The 26,042-nt window shown below is 42.6% G+C and overlaps 1 protein-coding gene across 1 annotated transcript in view; it reads right to left on the bottom strand.

The window, feature by feature from the left end:
• Positions 1–26,042, bottom strand: part of LOC120915293 (beta-2-glycoprotein 1-like) — a 67,806-nt gene that overhangs the window by 7,225 nt on the left and 34,539 nt on the right. The window contains exons 3-6 of the mRNA XM_040325671.1: positions 24,703–24,891; positions 13,867–13,969; positions 9,962–10,038; positions 2,591–2,770 (exon numbers count right to left, since the gene is read on the bottom strand). Coding sequence (XP_040181605.1) covers positions 2,591–2,770; positions 9,962–10,038; positions 13,867–13,969; positions 24,703–24,891 — 549 coding nt within the window. The remainder of the gene's footprint in view (positions 1–2,590; positions 2,771–9,961; positions 10,039–13,866; positions 13,970–24,702; positions 24,892–26,042) is intronic.

Below are 26,042 nucleotides of genomic sequence, written 5' to 3'. Positions count from 1 at the left end.
GATCTTCTCCGTCGCTTCCGGGTATGGTCTTCGGGACTGGGCGTTCCTTCTTGATTGACAGGCTTCCGACGGTCGCATCCATCGCGTCACGAGTAGCCTGAAAGAAGCCGAACGTCGGCGCGGGTCTATACGGCGCCTGCGCACCGTCGTTCTGCTACTTTCGGAAAATCGTGACGCGATGGATGCGACCGGAAGACTGTCAATCAAGAAGGAACGCCCAAACCCGGAAGCGACGGAGAAGATCGCTCTCTACAACGGTAAGTACAGCGTAGATTTTAAAACAACTAGCCGATTCCCCTAGACAAAATGAGCATCAATCTAAGGGTAAAACTTTTTTGGAGGGGGAACTGCCGCTTTAAGTAACATTTTCAATATTTTCAGTGTATGGTTCATGATTATCAATGCACAAAATGTAGTAAAAATGTACACAACACTCTGAATAGTTAGTTACACATTGCTGGTAGCAATAATATAAGATACATTACGTTATTTTTTAACCCAAATGGAGCCCTAGATGATGAAAACAGGCAAACAACTATATACACTATTAAAATATATACATGGGAGCTGTTTTTGACAACAAATGTTTTGTACTGTATACCTGTCCATTAAGACCATATATTTACAAAGCTCTGATAGAAAGCACAGCCAAGCTGAAGACCCGACTCTTCTGTTCTGCAGTTAAAGTGGAGCTCCACCCAAAAAGGGAAGCTCTGTTTGTTTGACTCCTCCCCCCTTGGCTACCTCGTTTTGACAGGTACCCGCTTCCAATTCTGGGTTACTTTGCTGTGGCAAACTCAGCAGGATGTTCAGACCCCCTCCTCCTTCCCCTGCTGCCCGGCCATTCACAAAGCACAGCACCCTTCGCACACGTGCAGAAGCGAACCAGCTGCAAGGCTTCACTGCCAGTTTCCCTTAGCCGAGATGGTCCAAAGGGAAGTCACCGCTGGACTCGGGGACAGGTAAGTGTCCTAATATTAAAAGTCAGCAGTTACAGTATTTGTAGCTGCCGACCTCCTAATTTTTTCTGAAGGAGCCTGGAGCTCCGCTTTACGTAAAACAGCCCAATCAGCCCCCCCCCCCCCCAGCAACACTCATCTCCCACCTGTGATTGGTCAAGGAAGGATCAGAGACAGACTAATCAGGGCCTACCTCTGCTCTCCTGTAAGACTTCCTTGTAAGTGAAGTTGCTCCAGTGCTTAGTGAATGAGCAGAAACTCTGATGTCTATCATCCAATCATGTACAAGCAAAAATGCTGTTTTTTTTTGTTTTTTTCCTTGCACGTGATTGGGTATTCTTTGCTATTTGAAGCCTTACATCATTTACTAGACTCTGGAGCAACCTTGCAGCGGGCAACTGTCTATTTTCCTTTAGTAAACCAACCCCATAGACTTTTAGTGGCGGGAGAGTTTACAGGCAGGAAAAAACAAAACCACTGCCAGTTCATCCAGGAGCAGGCGCCTTTAGCACTTTAGCGTTTATTCATTTCAATAGCCAGAATACTGTATACTAAAATTCTTGGCAATGAAATAAATAAATTCCCAAATACCAAACACTGCTAAACTGGTTTGAAAAAAAGCAGCTTAGGTGAGTTTTTAACGCAGATTTTTTTTTTTTCCTGTCGAGAGGAACAGCGTTTTACAATAAACAAGCGTGCTTAAAAAAATGCATTAAGGGTTTGTAATAAATATACATTTACATTTGTTTTCTCTTTTTTATATCTGCCTGGATTTCAGCAAATGTAGGGCTGTTAGAGGATAGGAGTGGACTAGATCAGAGGTACTTTACATTCACGTATACTAAGCACCAGGTATTACATATTAAATAACCCATCCTTTAACGTAAAATGTACAGTTTAATGAAATTATATTAGTCTTTTGGTTTCATGGTCATAAGTACTATATATGGAAAAGTGCTGAAATCCACATAACATTCAAGGCCTATGACCAGGGATGGACTGGCCATTGGGACTACAGGGAGTTTCCCGGTGGGCCGATGGCTCAGTGGGCCAGCTTCAGTGACAGCAGACTGCCGCCCCCCTCCGCTCCTCTGTCTCTCCCGTCCCGCAGCACTCACCTCCTCTCCCTCCCCGCAGCGCTCACCTGGGGGGAACAAAGAAGCAGGGGGAGGACCAGAGGAGCAGAGGGGATGACAGAGAAGCATGGGGAAGGGGACAGACAGCTGACTCAACAGCTATGGCCTGCGAGTTTCTCACTTCTGCCTAATCTTGTCCCATAAGGGGGGCACCAAACTGATTCTTTGCCCCGGGTAAAATAATGTCTAGCTTCCACACTGGTACTGCCTATAAGAGTACCAGTACCGGCCGTTCTACTCTAATAAAGTAGAACGGCTAGTGGCTAGTGAAGGGGAAGAGGGGGCTTGGGTGGCCGGGGGGGTGTGGGAGTTGTCCGGCCACCATGGGAGAGACCTGTCAAAGTGGGCCAGTCTAGATGAAGTCCAGGGCCAAATTTTAGTCCCAGTCCAGCCCTGCATATGACTAGAGATTTCTGCACAAGATAGTCAGCCTGCATTGCATATGACAGAGCATTTCATTAGTTTAGCGGGAGTCCACAAAGTTGTATAACTTACCTCTGCAGGCAGGGCCTTCAGACCACTGGCCATTGGCCAAACAGGTTATACTATATGATCCATCTATAATAAAGTTTCTTTTGCACATATAATATACTACTTCAGAGATATCATACTCTCTTTTCTTCACTGCCACAAGAATACCTTCATTGATTTCTGGAGGTGGAGGGCAATATATTTCTGAAAAAAAAATAAAAAATAAACTCAGTTACAGGCAGATCATACTGGCAGCAAACAGTGCAAGCCTACATGCCCACGGTATTGGTTTTTAGTAAAAATTTACAGCCCTGCATGTAGAGCCCTGCATGTAGAAAATATGCATCATTAAAGCGGGGTTCCAGGCATAATCCCATTGAAAACGTCTGTCTTATGACGAAACGCGTCTGGGAGGACGTGTAGTCACCACACCGAGGAGGAAGGGCTCCGTTCGCTTGCCGGCCGGCAAATTTTTACATGACTGATTTTAACTGTGTTTTTGTAAGTACAACTTACTTCTTTTAATAAAATATGTTATGCGGAGTTGCGCTATGTTGCATCCTCTCTGTTTACACATGACTATTTGGTGGAGCTTGTGGAAGTGAAAGAAGCCAGTTCCAGGAATTTGTAACCTGTGGGTTCATTACAACGTTAAAGGCCGCGGCTGGGCTATAGCCGACTGCAAACTGAGCTTGCCCTGTCTGGTAAGAGGCTTTGACACCTGGTGGCGGGTTCTCACGAGAGTGTGCATATATATGATAGTCACGGTGGTGATTAGGAGCATATCGTACAGGACTCACAGTGAAAGTGTACCCCGAGGACTGTACACATATGTTTAACAACTTTTAGTCTAAGTGGACTTTTAAAAAAGTTTTTGGTGCATTGGCGCAGCTTTAACCCCTTGTTGTCTATATTGTTTGTGCATTGCATGCTAGCTGCTGCCTCCTTCTATACTCAATCTGTTTATTAACCTGTTGAGTACTCTCTTTGAATGTTACTATTTGAATAGCGCAGTTTTTTTCTTTCTTATAATTTTTTTTTTTTGCAAGCTAAAATTAATCACATTAAATAGTCCCTAAACCATATTAATAGCTCCCAAATCATTCAAGAAATAATTGCAAACACTTGCCTTATATCCTCCAGCTCATGTTGTGGCCGTAGCCATCATATGTATGGGCATGTGAAGCCTAGTTCCTTTTTCTTCCTGGTTTTCAGGGAGAGGTGCATGCTGGGTGATTTTTAGGCACAGTAATGCCCAGAGACTCTTGGGAAATGAGTGTCATCATGGCAAGGACATTTTTCCCCAGTGGGGTTTTTTAGTAGGGAAAATTCCAACAATTACAAAATTATATGTTAAAGGGGTTTATTAAATGTGTATATTTGGACACAAATTGTGTCCAAATATACACATTTAATAAACCCTTTTAACATATAATTTTGTAATTGTTGGAATTTTCGCTGCTAAAAAACCCCACTGGGGAAAAATTTCCTTGCCACAATATATCGGGGTGCGCAGCGCTCTTCACTTTCCATATGTGTGTCTTTTTAATTTCATGAGTGTCATCATTTCCCAGGAGGCAATGGGGTCTTAGGACAGGAAGTTGAACCACCTAGAACCAGGAACTTGGCAGATTACAAAATCTGCCTAGTAACAGCCAGATAGAAGTGAGTAAAACATTTTTTTTTCCATTAAAGGCAAGCTGTTTTTAGAAAGTAAATTTTTAGGGTGGAACTCTGCTTTAAGGGTATAACAGGTTAGGAGGCGACTAATTAAAACGTTTTATTAATATGCAAAACATGTTAATGCCAAACTCCAGACAGGTGTAAAAAATGCAAATAAATGTAGCTCTGTAAACATTATTATATCCTCGTCATATATCTGACCACATGACGCATTTATGCAGCTGCCAGAAAGGTGGACTTTAATGTCCAGCCACCACACACATGCATTAATGGTGGCATGAGGTTTTGTGCTGAGAGCATGCGCACTGTGCGCTCCCAGCACAGGCTATTGGATGTGATCATGTGTCTGTGAAAGCCAATCACATTGGTCACATGATACAGAAGCCATGTCATCTCCTGGACATTAAAGCTACTTTATAGGGCTGCTTGGAGGTGCTGTTAAGGGGTAAATTGATTCTTTTTAAGGCAAGCAGTGTGAGTATGCCTATTTACTTTGCATCAGCCTCTGTAAAGCAGAGCTTAGACACACAAAGTAAAGCACCACAATGAGCCAGTCAATTTAGGTCATATCATTAATGAGCTAACAAGAAGCCTTCTGACAGCAGAGTGACAAAGAGGTGAGTTCATCAGTCTGCTTTTTCTATCTTTCATTCCTTAGCCAGTGACTACCAGCCACTGGCTAAGGAATGGACAAAACCTGTAAGTGTTACTTAACCCAGGACCCCGCATTCACTATATCTGGTCTCCCACAGTACACAGAACATGGAAATGCAATTATTTTAGTAAATATAAACTGCTAAATACCTTTTCTCATCAGCAGTATATACAGTAGCTCACAAAAGTGAGTACACCCCTTACAGTTTTGTAAATATTTTATTATATCTTTTCATGTGACAACACTGAAGAAATTACACTTTATTATACAAGCTGTACACTTACTACTTTACATTGTAGGTTGTTTGTTTTTTGTAATTAATGTATTAATTGTAATGTAATTGTTTTTGGGACAGTGCCATTGCCAGCAATTTCCGCCGATTTGACATGTCAAATTGCACCAATGTGAGCCAGGGCTTAAATTGTGTTTTCTGCCTTAGCTTTGCTCAATAAAACTGCACAGAATGCATTAAAGCGGAAGTTCACCCGAAATTTTTTTTTTAACATTAGATTGAGGCTCGTTTTGTCAAGGGGAATCGGGTGTTTTTATTTTAAATCGAAACAGTACTTACCGTTTTAGAGATAGATCTTCTCCGCCGCTTCCGGGTATGGTCTTCGGGACTGGGCGTTCCTATTTGATTGACAGGCTTCCGACAGGCTTCCGACGGTCGCATACATCGCGTCACGAGTAGCCGAAAGAAGCCGAACGTCGGTGCGGCTCTATACAGCGCCTGCGCACCGACGTTCAGCTACTTTCAGAAAATCGTGACGCGATGTATGCGACCGTCGGAAGCCTGTCGAAAGCCTGTCAATCAAATAGGAACGCCCAGTCCCGCAGCCCATACCCGGAAGCGGCGGAGAAGATCGCTCTCTAAAACGGTAAGTACTGCTTCGATTTAAAAAAAAAACACCCGATTCCCCTTGAAAAAATGAGCCTTAATCTAATGTTAAAAATTACGTTTTTGGGTGAACCTCCACCTTGAGGTGAAAAAACATGAACCTTTACAACCCCTTTAACGCACACAGTGCAGATGTCAAGAGTATGTATCACATGGAGAACAGGAGTAATTATGTCAGATGAATCTCTAGTGGAGTGGGGGTGTCTCCTAACGCTTATTCCCAGGATGTCCCAGGCCGCCAGGCAGTGCAGGGTAAACACTACACTGTGCAGGTGCCTAAGTCACCCCCAAAATGACAATACACACGTATTAGCTTGTATGTGCAATTGTCTATACAGATCAGCAGTGCCATACTGGGGTAGCCGAGGCACCTGCATAGTGTAATGTTTACACTTTCTTTGTGGCCGGGATGTGGCAAGGACATTTGTTTTCTAAGAGAAGACCCCCTAAAATGGGGACTTCTCTGAAAAACGGGGACAAATGGCAACCTTATGCCAGAGGTGCTTGAACTGCAGCAGCAACTGTTTTTATTAGTATTTAAACCATGGGAATAATTGAATATGCCCTTAATTATACTTTGTTTCACCTTCAAAGAAATATAAAAAGAAATATAGGAAGTTAGTATCTTCAATGCCATCATTAGTATTTACCACATGCAGTTTTCAGAATTCAATATTTTCCCAATGGTGATCCAATTACACGTATCTATGAGACCAAATATGTTAATTTCTCAAAGGTTTTGAACAAGGGCTCTGAAATTTATTTTAGACATGTTTGTTGCTTTACAAAATGAAAAACAGTTAATCTTCTGTTAGTGTTAGGCCCCGTACACACAATAGAATCCATCCGCGGAAAAATCCCAGCAAATGGGTTTCAGCGGATAGATCCTATGGTGTGTACACTCCAGCGGATCTGTTTCCGCGGATATTTCTCCCCTGGGATGGATTCCAGCAGATCGAATATTTGCTGACATGCCAAACAAATCCATCTGCTGGAATCCATCCCAACGGATGGATCCGCTGGTCTGTATAGACTCACCGGATCCATCCGTAGGAAAGGGATCCCCCGCATGCGTCGTAATGATTCGACGCATGCGTGGAATTCCTTATATGACAGCGTCGCGCACGTCGCCGCGTCATAATCGCGGCGACGGCGCGACACGTCATCGCCAGAGGATTTCGGCGCGGATTTCAATGCGATGGTGAGTACACTCCATCGCATTAAAATCTGCTGAAATCCTCGAGAGAATTTATCCGTGGAAACGGTCCGCTGGACCGTATCCGCGGATAAATCCTCCCGTGTATATGGGGCCTTAGAGTAGGGCCGCGTACACACGATCGGACAAAACTGATGAAAACGGACTGAAGGTCCGTTTTCATCGGTCCAAACCGATTGTGTGTGGGCCCCATCGGTCAGTTATCCTTCGGTCAAAAAAATTAGAACTTGCTTTAAAATTTAACCGATGGACGGCTAACCGATAGGTCAAAACCGATCGTTAGTATGCAAAAGCATCGGTTAAAAACCCGCGCATGCTCAGAATCAAGTGGACGCATGCTTGGAAGCATTGAACTTTATTTTTTTCAGCACGTCGTTGTGTTTTATGTCACTGCGTTCTGACACGATCGGTTATTTAACCTATGGTGTGTAGGCACATCAGCCCATCAGTCAGCTTCATCGGTTAACCGATGACAACGGTCCTTCGGACCGTTCTCATCGGATGGACTGATCGCGTGTACGCGGCCTAAGCCTAATTTGTCATCATGAGTAGAGATGAGCTAAGGCTCCAGCCAAACCGAGTCTGGGGATGTTAGTGACATCATTGACCTAATACAGCCAGATGGCCATGTTTGGACAATGTAAGTGATCAAATGTGATCAAATATGGTCATGTGGGCATATTAGGTCAATGATGTCATCATCATCCCTGCACCGTTGTTACATGCTTCTGCATGTAACAACGGACGGGAGGACACTGTGGACTTTAATTGGTGCATAAAGACAAACAATTTAAAGTTATTTTTACAATCTTTATTCACATAAGATACAGGCACTGTGCACTAATTTTAACTAAGTAGGTACTTACTACGTAGGTATAGATCTCCATAGGTTACATACAGTACATACATATAATGTATATAGATATATACAATTATTAGTTTGATCTCCTGATACCTACCTTCCCCCTAGCTGGTCCCATTTGGGGCCCTTACTCTTGACAAACCGGGGGTTCCAGGAGGGGATGCATTATCCTGGTTGGCATCTAGGTAAAGTAAAAGCTCGACTCCAAGGAGTAAATTACCGGTAGCACAATGCATTGTAATATTGGGTGTATTTTTATATACACTTGCATGCATTTATTCTTTATTCTTTGTATGCGTACATATGCTCTGAAGTGATGTTTTGCTCACAATTTTTTTTAGATTTAAGATGATCTAGACCAGTGATGGTGAACCTTGGCACCCCAGATGTTTTGGAACTACATTTCCCATGATGCTCATGCACTCTGCAGTGTAGTTAAGCATCATGGGAAATGCAGTTCCAAAACATCTGGGGTGCCAAGGTTCACCATCACTAATCTAGACAATTACCCCTTAGAGCCCTCCTGAAAAAGCAGGTTATTCCACGAGATGCGTAAAGGTAACATCATGGTGAATTAGGACCCCCTGTACATATTTGGAGTCTACAAGGGAGTCCACCATACTGAATAGGGATTTCATTGTTCAGCCTTTTTATATGCATGTTTTTATCCATTAATCTTATGTGAATAAAGATAAAGTAAAAATAACTTCAAATTGATTGCTCATATGCACCATTTATAGTCCATTGTGCCCTCTCTATGTTTTGTTTATATATATAACTTACTTCCCCTCCTTTCTTGCCTCTAGCTCTCCCTCTGCATGTATATTTTTTTAAAGAAATTACCTATACACATACCTAATTTTTACCTGCCTTCCAGTGACATCACAGGTTGTCCTTTGCCCTGCTTGGCACTGGTGGATCTCTACTACATTAGTTAATGACAGTGTGGAAAGGTCACGTAGTACACAAAAAAAAAACTTTGTTTTATAGACAGAAACTAGAGATAACGCAGGGCACCTGCCAACAAAGGCCAAACTTGCAAAAACAAAATGCAAGCAAAGGTTCAGGACAAAAAATGTAGTACACAGGGGGCGATTTGCTAAAACCGGTACACTCAGAATCTGATGCAGCTGTGCATGGTAGCCAATCATCTTCTAACCTCAGCTTGTTCATATAAGCTTTGGCAATGAAACCTGGAAGCTGATTGGTTTCTATGCAGAATTGCACCAGATTTTTCCCTCTCCAGCTTTAGTAAATAACCCCCACAGTGTTCTTATCGTATAGTGAATATAGGGCCATCTTTAAGGAAGGGCAAAAGGGGAAGCTGCCCTGGGCCCTGTCATTGTTGTGGGGCCCAAATCAGCTGCCTCATACTTGCCAACTATCCCAGTTTAAATTCCTGCTGTCCCTTGAAGTTTTAGTCATGTGCTGTGTCCTGATAACTCAGTGTGAAGTGCTGCTTCTAATGCTGCCCAGCTCTGCCCTATTGTTGTGTACAAAAGACTCACCTGCAGACCCTATGTTTACATGTAATATGCAAATAACAGGAGAATGCATATGTAAATAGCGTCAGGATTCATATGTAAATAGCTGAGGCCGGCGACATTCATATGTAAATAAAGGCGGTATTCATATGTATATCACGCCCCTCTGCAGTGAAGAGATGATATGCTGTAACCTTTAGCAACCAGTGAGCAGTATTACTGTATAGGAATCTCTAGCAACCAATCAACAAGAAGAAATCATGTGCTGTAACCTCTAGCAACTACTCAGTGAGCCGTAATGCATGCTGTAACCTCCAGCAACCAGTCAGTACGTGGTAATGATATCCTGTAACCTCTAGCAACAAATAGCAATCACTGTCTGATCTGATACAGTAAACTGATTTTAAGTCTAGCTGATATTTATTGTATGTCTCAGAGCAGGTGGAGAGAAAAATTGCATGGGTCCAATCAACATTAAAGACAGCCCTGAGTGAATATAGTATACTAGCGTGCAGAATGCAATAAAATGTTTTAGACTTTTACATATAATTAAATATTTAATTCATTGAGGGAAACAACAAAACATGCAGGACATACTTTGGCACAGAGGAGCAGGATTCGTCCATGTGTTGTTTTCAAGGCACTCTGTCACATCCTGACCTTCAAGCCTGAAGCTGTATGGGGAGAAAATTTGATTATTTATCTGTACAGGAAAGGTTTTCCTTCCTAATATATTTTCTATCTTAGGACCGTTGGGTTTACTATTGTGGCTTATGACATCAATGTTGGAGGTCATAATTGTGAGCAATGACACCAATGTTGGAGGTTATCACTGGGGCCACTGACCCCAGGGATGAGGGTTATCATTGAAATCATTGACATCATTCTCGGAGGTTATTATTGCTGATACTGACATCAATGCAGGGAGTTATTGTATCCATGGACACCAGCGCTGACGGTTATTATTGCGGCCACTGACATCAATGCCGGGGGGCTAATATTATTGCCACTGACTCCAATGATGGGGGCTATTATTATTGCCACTGACTCCAATGATGGGGGCTATTATTATTGCCACTGACTCCAATGATGGGGACTATTATTATTGCCACTGACTCCATCGATGGGGGGCTATTATTATTGCCACTGACTCCAATGATGGGGGCTATTATTGCCACTGACTCCAATGATGGGGACTATTATTATTGCCACTGACTCCAGTGATGGGGACTATTATTATTGCCACTGACTCCAGTGATGGGGACTATTATTATTGCCACTGACTCCAGTGATGGGGACTATTATTATTGCCACTGACTCCAGTGATGGGGACTATTATTATTGCCACTGACTCCAATGATGGGACTATTATTATTGCCACTGACTCCAATGATGAAGGCTAATATTATTTCCACTGACACCAGTGATGGGGACTATTATTATTGCCAATGACTCCAGTGATGAAGGCTAATATTATTGCCACCGACTCCAGTGATAAAGTCTAATATTATTGCCACTGACACCAATGATGTGGACTATTATTATTGCCACTGAATCCAATGGTGGGGGATATTATTATTGCCACCGAATCCAATGATGGGGACTATTATTATTGCCACTGACTCCAATGGTGGGGACTATTATTATTGCCACTGACTCCAATGGTGGGGACTATTATTATTGCCACTGACACCAATGATGGGGACTATTATTATTGCCACTGACTCCAGTGATGGGGACTATTATTATTGCCACTGACTCCAATGATGGGGACTATTATTATTGCCACTGACACCAATGATGGGGACTATTATTATTGCCACTGATTCCAATGATGGGGACTATTATTATTGCCACTGACTCCAATGATGGGGACTATTATTATTGCCACTGACTCCAATGATGGGGACTATTATTATTGCCACTGACTCCAATGATGGGGACTATTATTATTGCCACTGACACCAATGATGGGGACTATTATTATTGCCACTGACTCCAGTGATGAAGGCTAATATTATTGCCACTGACTCCAGTGATAAAGTCTAATATTATTGCCACTGACACCAATGATGTGGACTATTATTATTGCCACTGAATCCAATGGTGGGGGATATTATTATTGCCACCGAATCCAATGATGGGGACTATTATTATTGCCACTGACTCCAATGGTGGGGACTATTATTATTGCCACTGACACCAATGATGGGGACTATTATTATTGCCACTGACTCCAGTGATGGGGACTATTATTATTGCCACTGACTCCAGTGATGGGGACTATTATTATTGCCACTGACTCCAATGATGGGGACTATTATTATTGCCACTGACACCAATGATGGGGACTATTATTATTGCCACTGACTCCAGTGATGGGGACTATTATTATTGCCACTGACTCCAATGATGGGGGGCTATTATTATTGCCACTGACTCCAATGATGGGGGATATGTTTATTCCCAATGACACCAGTGTTTTTTTTTCTTTTTTACTCTTGCTTTCTTTTCAATGTCAATTTGAGTACATTACAAATAACACAGCTAGTCCAACATTGAGGTGTGTTATAACTTCTTCATTTTGAATGGGTTGTCTAAGTCAGCCTCTTTCAGTCAGATTTCTTCAGCAGGCAAAACGCCTAAATATTGGCCAAAAATTGTGTACCAGCCAGTGGGTGGACGAAACCTGCCTTTTACTTACCCCAAGCCATGGGGTGTCACGTACACCATTGCAACCTTCCTGACGTCAGCATCCCACCTACTGGTGACATCATGGGTTGATAAGGGAGATGTGGAGCACCTGCCCAGAATCCTTGTTTACCCTTCCCCTCCCCCTCTTTATCAGCACTCGAGTCACATTAGCTGAGTGAGGAAGAGAAACCGAGGGTGAAGAGACACACATTTTTTTGCAATACCAGTGTGCAAAGGTTTATTTGCTTTGGAAGTATAAATCACCTCTAACATTGGGTGTTCTACGTGTGTGGACGTTGCTGCTTTAAAGTGGATGTAAACGCACTCTCATCCTTTCTAAACTACTGCCATAGTGCTGATCTATAAGGATATACATGCCTCATGCATGTATCCTTACCTGTCAAATATCTCCCCTCTGTCTGTTATAAGAACTGAAAAACTGCAGATTCAGTGGGTGGATCTGTTGTCTGGAGCTCTGTGGGTGGAGTCGTGATGTCAGTAGACTCCCCACCCTCCTCTACACTACCCTTGTCAACATGCATTTTTTCCTATGTATTTCTTACACTAAATTCTGCTATGATCACTAACATCCAGTCAAAATCCAGAAAAGTAACCACATGACTTCAGAAAAGGAGTGGGGGTGGGAATTTAAAAATAATGCCTGTCTCCAGGCTAGTGCATGACATATGTAAATAAACTGTCATTCACAGCAAGGGGGCGGAACGGACTAAGGTTTTTCTCTGTAAGGCCTCGTACACACGACCGAGGAACTCGTCGGAAAAGACACATCGTTTTCCTTGACGAGTTTTTTGTTAGGCTTGTTGAGTAACTCGACAAGCTTGCTTTGCGTACACACAGTCAAGACAAAATGTCCTCGTTCTCAAACGCGGTGACGTACGACACATACAATGGCAGGGGAAGTTCGATTCCACTTGTACAACCCTTGGTGCTGCTTTTGCTAATCTCATGTTACTGCGTGTTAAGTAAAAGTTTGGTAAGAGACGATTTGCACTTTTCAGTCTGTTACAGCTTTAAAAATGTGTTATCTCCATTACAAACGCTACTTTTACTCCCGTCTCATACTTTATTCTGAGCATGCGCGGGTTTCTTAGCATACACACGCTCGAGTTTCTCGTCGAAAACCAGCCCGACGAGGAACACGACAAGGAAATTGAGACTCCCGTCGAGGAAAAAGGGAACTTGTTCTCTTTTTTTCTCGTCGAGTTCCTCGACAGTTTCCTCGATGAAAAACGTACACACGACCGTTTTCCTCGGCAAAAAAGCTTTGCCACCAAGTTTCTTGATGGATTCTGTCGAGTTTCTCTGTCGTGTGTACGAGGCTTGAGTCTGTTTTATTGAACAATAAAAGAGGATTGCTCAGAGCTGGATTAACTCTGTGTGGCAAGACTGGGCACAGATGATAGAAAAAGTTATACTGTACATTGTGACATCAAAAAATAAATAAAAAAATAAAATAAATAAATAAAACATTTTCGGGTTTACATCCACTATCAAACTATTAGTTTTTTACTTTTTTATTTTAGAAAGGAATATCTCAAGTTTGTGCAGATTTTCAAATGGTGTCTAGAATGAAAAAAGGTTGAGAAACACGATTCACGATTGTGAAGTGTCAGGAGCTGCACTTGAGACCGTCAATTTTCAAGTTGACTTCCGCTGATCTGGATTACTATTTAAATTTTTTAGTGTAATGAAAAGCTGCATAAACAATAGTATAAACAGGATCTAACAAAAGTATATTCATATGTACAGACCTTTGATAATAAAACCAAGTAGAAATCCAAACTTACCCTGGACTGCATATATACTTTGCTCTAATCCCTGTCACAGGATCTCCATACTTCACAAAAGAGCCATCCTCAATTACAGGAGGGTCACCACAAGGAGATATTGCTACATAAAAAACAGATTGATTTTTTTTAATGTCGAATAAAAACAACATCAATAAATCATAATGATGTATAGCAACGTACTGCATCCTGATATACAGATATACATTAGATGGGAAATAAAACATTTCATTTTAATGAGTGTGAACAAAGGGAAACAAGTGAAGGACATTATCAATCATAAAGGTGGAGATTAAAGTTGCCAAGTCATAAAAGGTAAACCAATATATACTATATTGTCAAAAGTATTGGGACACCTGCCTTTACACGCACATTAACTTTAATGGCATCCCAGTCTTAGTTTGTAGGGTTTAATATTGAGTTGGCCCACCCTTTGCAGCTATAACAGCTTCAACTCTTCTGGGAAGGCTGTCCACATGGTTTAGGAGTGTGTTCCTTTACCCCAAACTCGCTCATCTGTGTCTTTATGGACCTTGCTTTGTGCGCTGGTCCAAATAATTTGGTGTTAGGGGGAATATGGTGTCGGGTTGTTCTTAAGGGGTTGGGCTTGGCCCCTTAGTTCCAGTGAAGGGAACACTTAAAGCGGATGTCCGCTGAAAAAAAAACTATTAAAAGCCAGCAGCTACAAATACTGCAGCTGCTGACTTTTAATATTAGGACACTTACCTGTCCTGGAGTCCAGCGCCTTCCGCACCAGAGGACGAGCGATCGCTCGCCACTCTGCTGCCCCCCACCATCCTCGGTGAGGGAACCAGGAAGTGCAGCGCTCCGGCTTCACTGCCTGTTTCCCTACGGCGCATGCACGAGTCACGCTACGCCTGCCGATTGGCTCCCACTGTGCTCTGGGAGCCGAGTGTTCCCAGAACACAACGGGGGGGGGGGGGGGGACGTGAGGTGACGTCATGCCCGCAGTTTACCCGAGACTGTGTGGCCGAAAATGGGGGGGGGGGGAGAAATACCTTTCTTTAGACAGGTATCTGTCAAATGTGACACCGGAGGGAGTTCCACTTTAGGGTGGAGCTCCGATTTAAGGCATCAGCATACCAAGACATTTAGGACAATTTCATGCTCCTAACTTTGTGTGAACAGTTTGGGCATGGCCCCTTCCTGTTCCAACATGACTGGGCACCAGTGCACAAAGCAAGTGTAAATGAGCCCTTAATGTTAAGGTAAACTCTCCAAAATGATGCCAAAGAGGGCAGGAAAACTGAAACAGGTTGTTATCCTATTCCACTCTATTTAAACCCCCCCCCCCAAATATTTTTGTGTGTAACAATTACACACTGAGGCCTCGTACACACGACCAAGAATCTCGTTGTAAATGAAATGTTGTTTTCCTCGACGAGTTCCTTGTCAGGCTTGTCGAGAATCTTGACAAGCTTTCTTTGCGTACACACTGTCAAGACAAAATCTTGTCGTTCTCAAACGCGGTGACGTACAACACGTACGACGGCACTATAAAGGGGAAGTTCGATTCCACTGGCACAATCCTTGGGGCTGCTTTTGCTAATCTCACGTTACTGCGTGTTAAGTAAAAGTTTGGTAAGAGACGATTTGCGCTTTTCAGTATGTTACAGCGTGACGAATGTGCTATCTCCATTACGATCGCTACTTTTACCGAAGGTGCGCTCCTGTCTCACACTTTATTGTGAGCACGTTCTCTTTTTTTCTCGTTGACGAAAAACATAAACACGACCGTTTTCCTCGCCACCAATTTTCTTGATGGATTTTGTTGAGGAAAACGGTTGTGTGTAGGAGGTCTCAGCCTCACCCGGCACAGAAATGCCCTAATCATATTCACAATTGGTAAGCCGGATTATATAGAATAACATTTTTGGGGTTTAGATACACTATAAATGTAATGGTCAGGTTAAGGTTTGACATTAAACATTAGGTTGCAGGAGGTTAGTTAATGTTTGGGAATTAAATTAGAAGTTATTGATTTTATCAACAGTTAGGAATAGTTCAGAGGAACTATTCTACGGTATGTACACTTTTTGGTGGCACCTTTTTTTCCCCTTTAGCAAAAACAATCGTATCAGGGAACAGCAGAAATCACCACAGTAATGCAAGAGCTGCTTGTGCACTCTACCAGGAGCTGCCTATTGTGTGCGGCTGATTATGGAAGACACGCTAAAATTATTCCACGGCTGCTACCATTTGCTTATACCTCAAATCCGGATCCATACTGGGGTTTTTTATATATATTTTTTTTATTAAAGAGTTAACTATTTCTATGATTTATTTGGACTTAAAAAATATTATACATTTATATAGGACGTTTCTTGCTTCAATTAAACTATCCCTCCACTGGCTTCCACTCACCCAACTAATTGAATTCAAAATACTAACAACTACTTACAAAGCCATCCACAATTTATCCCCCAGCTACATCACCAGCCAAGTCTCTAAATACCAACCTACTCGTTCTCTTTTTTCCTCTCAAGATCTTCTGCTCTCTAGCTCCCTCATCACCTCCTCCCATGCTCGCCTCCAGGACTTTTTCAGAGCCTCTCCAATCCTATGGAACTCCTTACCCCAATCTGTCCTATCTCCTTCTCTATTAGCTTTTAGACAATACCCTAAAAACCCTCCTCTTCAGAGAAGCCTATCCTACCCATACCTAACAACTGTATTTCATTTTCTCCATCATACCACCCCCCACAGTTATTACCCTTTGTTCCACTTGACCCTTTGTTCTAGACTGTAAGCTCTAATGAGCAGGGCCCTCTGATCCCTCCTGTATTGATTTGTATTGTAACTGTACTGTCTGCCCTCATTTTGTAAAGCGCTGTGCAAACTGTTGGCGCTATATAAATCCTGTATAATAATAATAAAATACATAATAACTGAATTCTATAAATAGAACAAGACCTGTATCCCCTGCAAGCTTTCTTGAATATACAGTGGGCCAGATTCAGGTACCGCTGCGCACTTCTTACGGAGGCGCAGCGTACCGTTTTTGCCCTGCGCCCCCGCAAATTATCTGCGCTACGCTTCATTCACGAAGCAGTAGCCACGTAATTTGCGTGGGCGCTCCTCAAAAATGCCCGGCGTAAGGGCGAGTAATTTAAATGATCCCGTAGGGGGCGTGGATAATTTAAATTAGGCGCGTTCCCGCGCCGAACGTAGTGCGCATGCTCCGTCTGGAAACTTTCCCGACGTGCATTGCGGCAAATGACGTCGCAAGGACGTCATTTGCTTCAAAGTGAACGTAAATGGCGTCCAGCGCCATTCACGATTCACTTACGCAAACAACGTAAAATTTAAACTTTGCGACGCGGGGACGACGGGTATACGTAGCATTGGCTGCCCCTGCTAATAGCAGGAGCAGCCTTACGCGAAACCCGACAAACGGAAACGACGTAAACTGCGTACGCAGGCCTCGCGTAGGGTAGTGAATCGGCGTTAGTATGCAATTTGCATACTATACGCTGACCACTACGGGAACGCCCCCTAGCGGCCATCGTAAGAATGCAGCCTACGATATGACTGGCGTAAGAGCCTTATGCCAGTCATATCTTAGGCTGCAGTCGGCGTATCGAGGTTCCTGAATCAGGAGCATTCGAAACGCCGGCGCAAGTAAGCAATTGCGCTGCGTAACTATGGTTACGCAGACGCAATTGCTTTTTGAATCTGGGCCAGTATATATAATCACATGTTAACAAGTAGGATAATTACTCCTTTATAATCTTATAGGTTTACATATATTTGACACCTCTGTTACCTCTGTATGAGTAAAAATTCTCACTAATAAGCTCATCTACGCCACCAGAGATTCATAATAGATATCATTGCTATCACTGTCCAGGGCCACTGTTAAGGCAGTATAGCCGGTCCTCTTGTACTGGGCCCAGGCCCCATCAGTTCACAAGGGAGGCCCCCAACTGTTGAACCTGCCTTTACACGGCTTCAACAAGGCTTCAGACAGGCTTTGTTAAAGCTCTTTGTTAAAGCTCCTGTCACTAAATAAAATAGTTGGCTTACTGTCCTGTTTACACCTGCTTTTGCTTTGCTTCAAAAATTATACCCCATGTAGCTTCAGTGGGGCTTCAAAGCATCTTCAAAAAACCTCCATAGAAGTCAATGGCAAAACTCGCTTGAAGCCCCACTGAAGCTTCATCGAAGCCTCACTGAAGCTTCATCGAAGCCTCACTGAAGCCCCAACAAAGCCCCACCGAAGTCTCATCAAAGCCTCATCAAAGCACCAAGCAAAAGCAGGTGTAAACAGGACTGTAAGCTAACCATTTTATTTAGTCACAGGCGCTTGAGTGGTGTTCAGAGAGCTTCAACAAAGCGTGTCCAAAGCCATGTTTTAAAGCAAGTGTAAACTAGTCCTAATTGAAAAACAAGGGATTTATACTTACCTGTTTAATAGTCTGTTCCCAGATCTTTTTTTTTCTGCTCAAGAGCTATAGCTGTCTGAAAACGTTTTACATCCAACCAGTGACGACCCATTCATTAGGGGCGCAGGGGAGCGCTGCCAACCCTATACTTGCATTTGGCCCCAAATATACATGCATAGATTCCAACTGTTTTCTTTTAAGCATGTGATTAGAGCCTGAGGCTCTAATAGGATTAAAAAAAGGGTGGGCTCTGGGCACAGAGCACGGATTCTCCTCTTGGACAATCAGGAAGGGGGTCCTGAGACCTGTCTTTCGATTGGCCGAAAGGAGAAGTGATCCTATTGACCTAGGAGGAGGGAGGAGACGCATTGCCAGAGGAGATGCACGGTCAGATGAGACGCAGGGGAAGCCAGACCGACCCACCGACCAGCCAGCACTGCTGACAGCACTCACCAACTCCCCATTTGCTGCCTTCAAAAAATAAGTTTGTTAGGGCAATGTCCGCCAAGGTAAGGAGAAATACACAGCACTTGGTTATTTAGCTACTGGAGAGGACAGGATTGCAGAGATAAGAGACAGCGCAGCCTGGACAGTTTCATTTGTTACAGCTAACATGTTCTACCTAGCATTCAAAAATAATGTTTGCTTTTCTAAAGTCAGGATCGGTGGTCCGCCAACTGTGCTTGCTTTGACTGTGCAATTCCCTGTAGACAGTATGCTTACATTGTCACTGACAACAGATCTATAGCATGCAGATCAGAGATCCGAAAACTGCTTGCTTCATTAGCTTAGCGATTCCAAACTGGAAGGGTGAAGATTGAATGCGATAGAAGCTGCTGGGCTCTGGAGGCATAGAGATTCAAGCTTCATCAATGTTATTTTATGGAGCAGAGAAACGAAGCTTGTTTTTTTGCTGGAATCAGATGGACTAACTTCTCCAGTTCACTCGTTGTTGTGTCAGTGGTGATATAGATATAGTGCAGGTGTGGGATCATATAGCCAGATTCAAAAACACTGGCTTAACTTTATGCAGGCGTAGCGTATCGCATATACGCTACGCCGCCGTAAGTCAGAGAGGCAAGTGCTGTATTCACAAAGCACTTGCCCCCTAAGTTACGGCAGCGTAGCGTAAATGGGCCGGCCTAATCTCGCCTAATTCAAATGAGGAACAGGGGGGCGTGTTTTATGTTAATGACTCGTGATCTGACGTGATTGACGTTTTTAACAAACGGCGCATGCGCCGTCCGTGGACATATCCCAGTGGGCATTGCTCCAAAGTACGCCGCAAGGACTTGTTGGTTTCGACGTGAACGTAAATTACGTCCAGCCCCATTCACGGACCACTTATGCAAACGACGTAAAATTTTCAAATTTTGACGCAGGAACGACGTCCATACTTAACATTGGCTAGGCCAGCTTTTTGTTCGACTAACTTTACGCCTGAAAACGCCTTACGTTAACAGCGTATCTTTACTGCGATGGGCAAGCGTACGTTCGTGAATAGGCGTATCTCGCTGATTTACGCATTCTAGGCATAAATCAGCGTTCACGCCCCTAGCGACCGGCGCAACTAGACAGCTAAGATACGACGGCGCAGGCAGTCGTATCTTAGCTACATTTAAGTGTATCTCAATTTGAGAATACACTTAAATGTACGACGGCTTAGATTCAGAGTTACGACGGCGTATCTGCTGATACGCTGGCGTAAACCTCTCTGAATCTGGCTAATAGAGTATTCTCTTTGTTCGGGCACTGGATCGTCTGTGGAATGTACTCAGCAACCCACAGACACAGATAAGAGAGAGATATGGAAGCACATCTTGGCTGCCTAGGTTTTATACATTTTTTTGATCAAGAGATGCAAGCCTTACATCGTTGGAAGATGTTAACAATATAGTGCTGCAACTCATCATCATAGTTGCCGAATGTATGTTGCCTTGAACTCTGCACTGCTGATGCGCTTCTCTGTGCTGGGCACAGGTTACTACCAGCTAATTCTGCCACCTTTTATCAGCGGAGATGACAATAATAATATATTTGCGTTTGTCCACTGTGGCTTGTTAATAAACACTACAAACTTTTTTAAGAACAACGACTGAGTGCAAATCATCTTTTCTTGACAATAATATTGTGCCAGCTCCTGCCTCGTCTCTCTCTTTTCCCGGGAGATTAACCTGCAACAGCAGCTCAGTAAATGTGGGGCACATGTGAGCACATTGCATATAGGGGTATATTAATGCCCCTATTTGACCGACTGACCGATCGCCTTCCTCTGGATCAACCGGGGTTAGATTGGGGGTCACAAATTCCGTCTCTGATCATCATTATCAACACGGTCTCACCAGTTAGTCTCTGCCGCCGTTATTCGCCAGTGTACCATGGTTAACCGCCACGCCATCTTAGGCGTTTTTTGTATCATGCTTAACATAAAATACTAAGCAAAAACCATTCATGGTTTAAGGAAGACCGCCACAACGTTACCAGACGCAATTCAAAAAATACTAAAAAAAGAACAACTGCTAAGAACCGATCAACGATCGACCTGCAAATACAGTAGGACACCACCTCAGGAACAACACCTTTCATGTGCCCTGATTAACGCAAGATCCACAGTCAAGCACAGACTGGAAATCCACGACTTCATCACCCAACACAACATAGACTGCCTCTTCATCACCGAAAGTTGGCTAACATTAGATTGTAACACCATCCTAGGAGAACTCATGCCAGAGAATTATGGTATCCTAACCGAGAACAGAATTGGGCAACGTGGAGGGGGCCTAGCAGTAATCTACAAGTCTCACCTCGCTCTCACTAAACCAGACTTACAGAGCTCATTGCTGTTCATGGAAACGCTCACTCTACAACTCCAAACAACACACCAGGACATGGTCCACATACTATTATGCTACAGACCGCCTGGCCCAAAGACGCATCTCCTCACATCGCTGAAAGAAGGTATCACTACTTACACTCTAAAAGCCAAACACCTCCTGCTACTCTGGGATTTCAACCTCCAAATCCGCACAGCACCCCATAGCCAGCGCTTGCATTGACCAACTAGAAGGACTTGGTCTGCGGTAACTGATATGCACGCCAACTCATGCCTCAGGTCACATCCGCGACCTGATCTTCAAACATGATATGGACGTCAATATTTCAGAAAACAGACCACTACCCTGGACAGAGCATCATGCGATTAAATTCATAATAACCACCAACACCATCTCAAAAAAACCTGCAAACCAGGAAAGGACATACTGGACTAGATCCCTGAAGAAACACTCAGAACTCTTCAAAAACTACACAATAAAGGGGTTGTAAAGGAAAATGTTTTTTTCCCTAAATAGCTTCCTTTACCTTAGTGCAGTCCTCCTTCACTTACCTCATCCTTCGATTTTGCTTTTAAATGTTCTTATTTCTTCTGAGAAATCCTCACTTCCTGTTCTTCTGTCTGTAACTCAAAACCGTAATGCGAGGCTTTCTCCCTGGTGTGGAGAAAGCCTCTTGAGGGGGGAGGGGGCGAGCAGGAGTGTCAGGACGCCCACTAACACACAGCTCCTTTCTCTATCTGCAAAGTAGAGAGTGTCCTGACTTGCCTGCTCGCCCCCTCCCCCCTCAAGAGGCTTTCTCCACACCAGGGAGAAAGCCTCACATTACGGTGTTGAGTTACAGACAGAAGAACAGAAAGTGAGCATTTCTCAGAAGAAATAAGGAAATTTAAAAGCAAAATCCAATTATGAGGTAATTGAAGGAGGACTGCACTTAGGTAAAGGAAGCTATTTAGGGAAAACATTTTTTTCCTATACAACCCCTTTAAATAAAATAACAGCAATAAAGCAAACTCAATCAGCAACAGATCCCTCAACTCCATTAATAAAGCTTTACTGCAGACCGCAGATATAAATCGCCCCGAGACGCAGAGCGCTTATCCGTAAAAATAACTCCAGCTGGTTCAATGACACCCTCATGTGATTGAAGCAAGAACGCAGGAGAGCGGAAGGCGCCTGGAGAAGAAACTCTACAGAGGAAAACCACGCAAATTATAAATGAATCACTAAAAAATATCACAAGGAAATCTTCAATTCAAAAAGAGCATTTTTCAAATATAATCGCAAAACCCCAAAATCGTCCATGAGAGCTCCTTAACCTAGTCGCTCAGAATATGAACCCAGCCTGCCTAGAGGCTCCAAAAAATGAAACGCAAGAGTTTTGCAACAATTTTTTTTTAATTAATAAAATCAAAAAAAAATTTGAAACAATTCAGCAACAAAAAAAACACCAACCTCACCCCACCAATCAAAAAGAAAATACAAACGCTTCTCAATCAATAACATTTTCACTAGAGCCAATTTTCATAGATACCACAACAAATATCATAATTTCTGTGCTGCGATCGGTAACCCGAGTCAGACTCGGGCTCGCCTCGCTGAATCCACAGGCAGTGTTTACTTACCTTGTCCCTGGATCCAGCGATGCCACCGCGCTGTGTGAGCGAGCGGGTGCTCGCTCGATTCACACAGTGCCTCTGTGTGCCGCCGATCTCCGTTCCCTGCGACATTACGACGTACGGGGGCGGAGAACGGCGCCAAATTCAAAAAGGTAAACAAACACCTTACATACAGTATACTGTAATCTTATAGATTACAGTACTGTATGTAAAAAATACACACCCCCCTTGTCCCTAGTGGTCTGCCCAGTGCCCTACATGTTCTTTTATATAATAAAAACTGTTCTTTCTGCCTGCAAACTGTATATTGTCCATAGCAACCAAAAGTGTCCCTTTATGTCAAAAATGGTTTTAGATCAGCTAGAAAACAGCGATAATAAATTATAATCACTTGCAGAATTGAGCGATAGCGATTTGTGTGGAAATTCGTCATAAAAAAATAAAAGTAATGACAGCGACAATTCTGCAACTGAGCAAATTTCAGTGATTTTGAGTTGATTACATTATTGAATAATTTTTATTATAATTATATTATTATTTGTTATAATTATTTATAATTATTTATTATATTATAATTTATCATTTTGTTTTTAAAAACATTTCATACCCGGGATGCCTACTAGACTCTTGTTTGGTCAGATTTAAGTGAGTTATTCCTAAAAATTACAGGCCTACAGTATAAAACGCCAAATTTCCTTGCAAATTGGTACCGCTTTCAGCACCTAAAATCTAAAATAATCATACCGCCAGGGAGGTTAAAGCCGCAAGCAGTTTTAAATTACTTTTTTCTTATAGTAATTTCATTTTGTGCAGGGACAGTTCTAAACACATGCCACTTCACAGGCATACTATAAACACCCAGCAGGTACGATATTTAAAGGAATTTTAAATGTATTTATTTTTTCACTTTGAGCATCATTAAAATCACTGCTCCAGAAAAAACAACCGTTTTTAAAACTTTTTTTTCCACTGATACATGTTCCCTGGGACAAGACCCGGGTTCTCAAACCCGTTTTTACGACAATAACTTGCATATTAGGATTTAAAATGAGCACTTTTGAATTTAAACGTTCGAGTCCCATAGACGTCAATGGGGTTCTAAATGTTCGCGCGAATGATCAGTCTGTTTAAAGGTTCTGGTGCGAACCGAACAGGGGGGTGTTAGGCTCATCCCTAATACTGACTAGTCCCCTTTAGTTTAGTGGAAAGACTTTACACTAAGTTAATCTAAGTAGTTTCTTGAGAGGTACATACGTTAGTCTCCTCTTGTTTTGCAATGGGGGGACTGTCCTTTAAAGCTGGGTCAAGTATTTCTCCTCTTGAGGAGTACATGACCTTTTTCTAGTCTCTTATGGGAAGATTGTAGTCTGAGCAGAAGAATGCTTCCTGAAGTTTGCAACATAGAGAAGAGTGTCCTCTTGTTTCTGATAGTGGTTTTAGAGTATCCCATACTAATCTACACCCCATCCAAATTGTTTAACAATAAAACCACAAAAAGACACTCCTAGGCTGCTCTTTGTGTCAGCGTGCCTGAACCCGTGGTCTATGTGTGCGCTGGCATCCTCTGCATTAGCGAGGGAGAACCGTCGTCATCGTCGTCATCATCATCTGTGCTGGAATTGTACAGTAACTGTGCTTTTGACCATCATCAGCCAGCGGCCCTTTCAGGGGTAGAGCTACATATTTGTTTATAGAAAACCGTTACTGTATTCAATGTAATATTATATATATATATATATATATATATATATATATATATATATATATATATATATAAATATTTGCCATGGCATTCGTAGTTAGAATTGTTAAATAATGATGATTTAGAATAGATGGCGATAGATAAGCACTCTTTCTGACAGAAGCAGGAAAACAGCTGTTCCCAGGTCCATCCTCTGGCATTCCCACTGATAATGTGTTTAAAAATGCAAAGGGATTACAGCGCTAAAATAAAAATGAATCATGTCATGTTGCTGTTACCTTCACAGGGTGCTGTCACACTCCACTTCTTATCTCCTTGACAACGGCTGTGTGCCATCTCCTGTCCATTGGCCATTTTGAATCCTGGATTACAGCGTACTGTCATATGATCACCAACGTTTTTTGTGTTCTGATTCAGACTTGTATTAGCATTCTCGATGGTCACAGGCCAGGGGCAGCTGTTGCGAGCTTTAACATAAACACAACAATATTACTGCCTTATTGTTTGTTGAAGAACCATATTAATTGCAAAGTGTGACGTCTGTGGCAAAGCGCAGTAATCAGAAACAACCATTTAAGCGTTAAAGTAGAACTATGGGCAAAACTTTTTTTTTTGCATTTTGTATAGAGTAAGGGAAGAATATTACCCCTGTCAGTTTTTTTTTTTTCGTCATCTTTGTTTCATTGCAGATATTTCCCTTCACTTCCTGTCCCATAGCTAAACAGGAAGTGAGAGGAAATCCCTGAAAATTAAGGGAATTTCTTAGGGACCCCCAGGTCACCAAAACTAGTGTTCCCTTTGGAAGATTTAACCTCTATTACTTTTCTAGGAACAACCCAAAATTTGGGGTTTTCTTTTACTTTCACTTTCAATGATAACAGTAAACAGGACAAATAGAGAGGGTGACTGTCTTTAATGGGAGCACAGACAGCAATAAAATCTCTCTTCACGCTATCTAAAACTAAAAAAAGTTTTGCTTTTAGTTGTACTTTAAGCTCTTAAAAAGAATGAAATACAATTAATTTTGATTGGTTGCTATAATGTGCTACATCTGTGCAGGTCACAACTCATGACTGCTAAGTTGCATAGGCTCATTTATGACCAATAAACCAACACCTTGCCCCCCAAGAAGACAACAAAGCTGATTAGGTTGGAAATAGGGCACGGCCACAGCTTTATTGAACTTTCCAAATGTACCAAACAACAATGCCAATCAAAGTTATACTGTAAGCACCCATAAAACATTAACTCACATAGTCTAAAGCCGCTTACACACGATCGGAAATTCCAAAAAGAAAAGTCTGATGTGAGCTGCATGCTCGGAATCAAGCAGAAGAGCCGAACTGCCTATTGAACTTCATTGATCTCGGCTCGTCGTACGTCTTGTACGTCACCGCGTTCTTGATGGTTGGAATTTCCGAAAAGATTTATGTGACTATGTGTATGCAACACAAGTTTAAGCCAACATTCTGTCAGAAAAAAGCCACAATTTTCTTGTTGGAATTTCCGATTGTGTGTACGTACCATAAGAGGCCTGTCTTTACCATCAGTGCCAGACAGGCATCAATCAGGCTGACCCCAGAATTTAACTTTGAGTCCTAGAACGCAAAATCAATTG

Source organism: Rana temporaria, chromosome 10, assembly GCF_905171775.1.
Source record: "Rana temporaria chromosome 10, aRanTem1.1, whole genome shotgun sequence".
Classification (NCBI taxonomy): Eukaryota; Metazoa; Chordata; class Amphibia; order Anura; family Ranidae; genus Rana; species Rana temporaria.
Note: the sequence above shows the minus strand (reverse complement) of the source record. Positions and strands in the feature narration are given on the sequence as shown.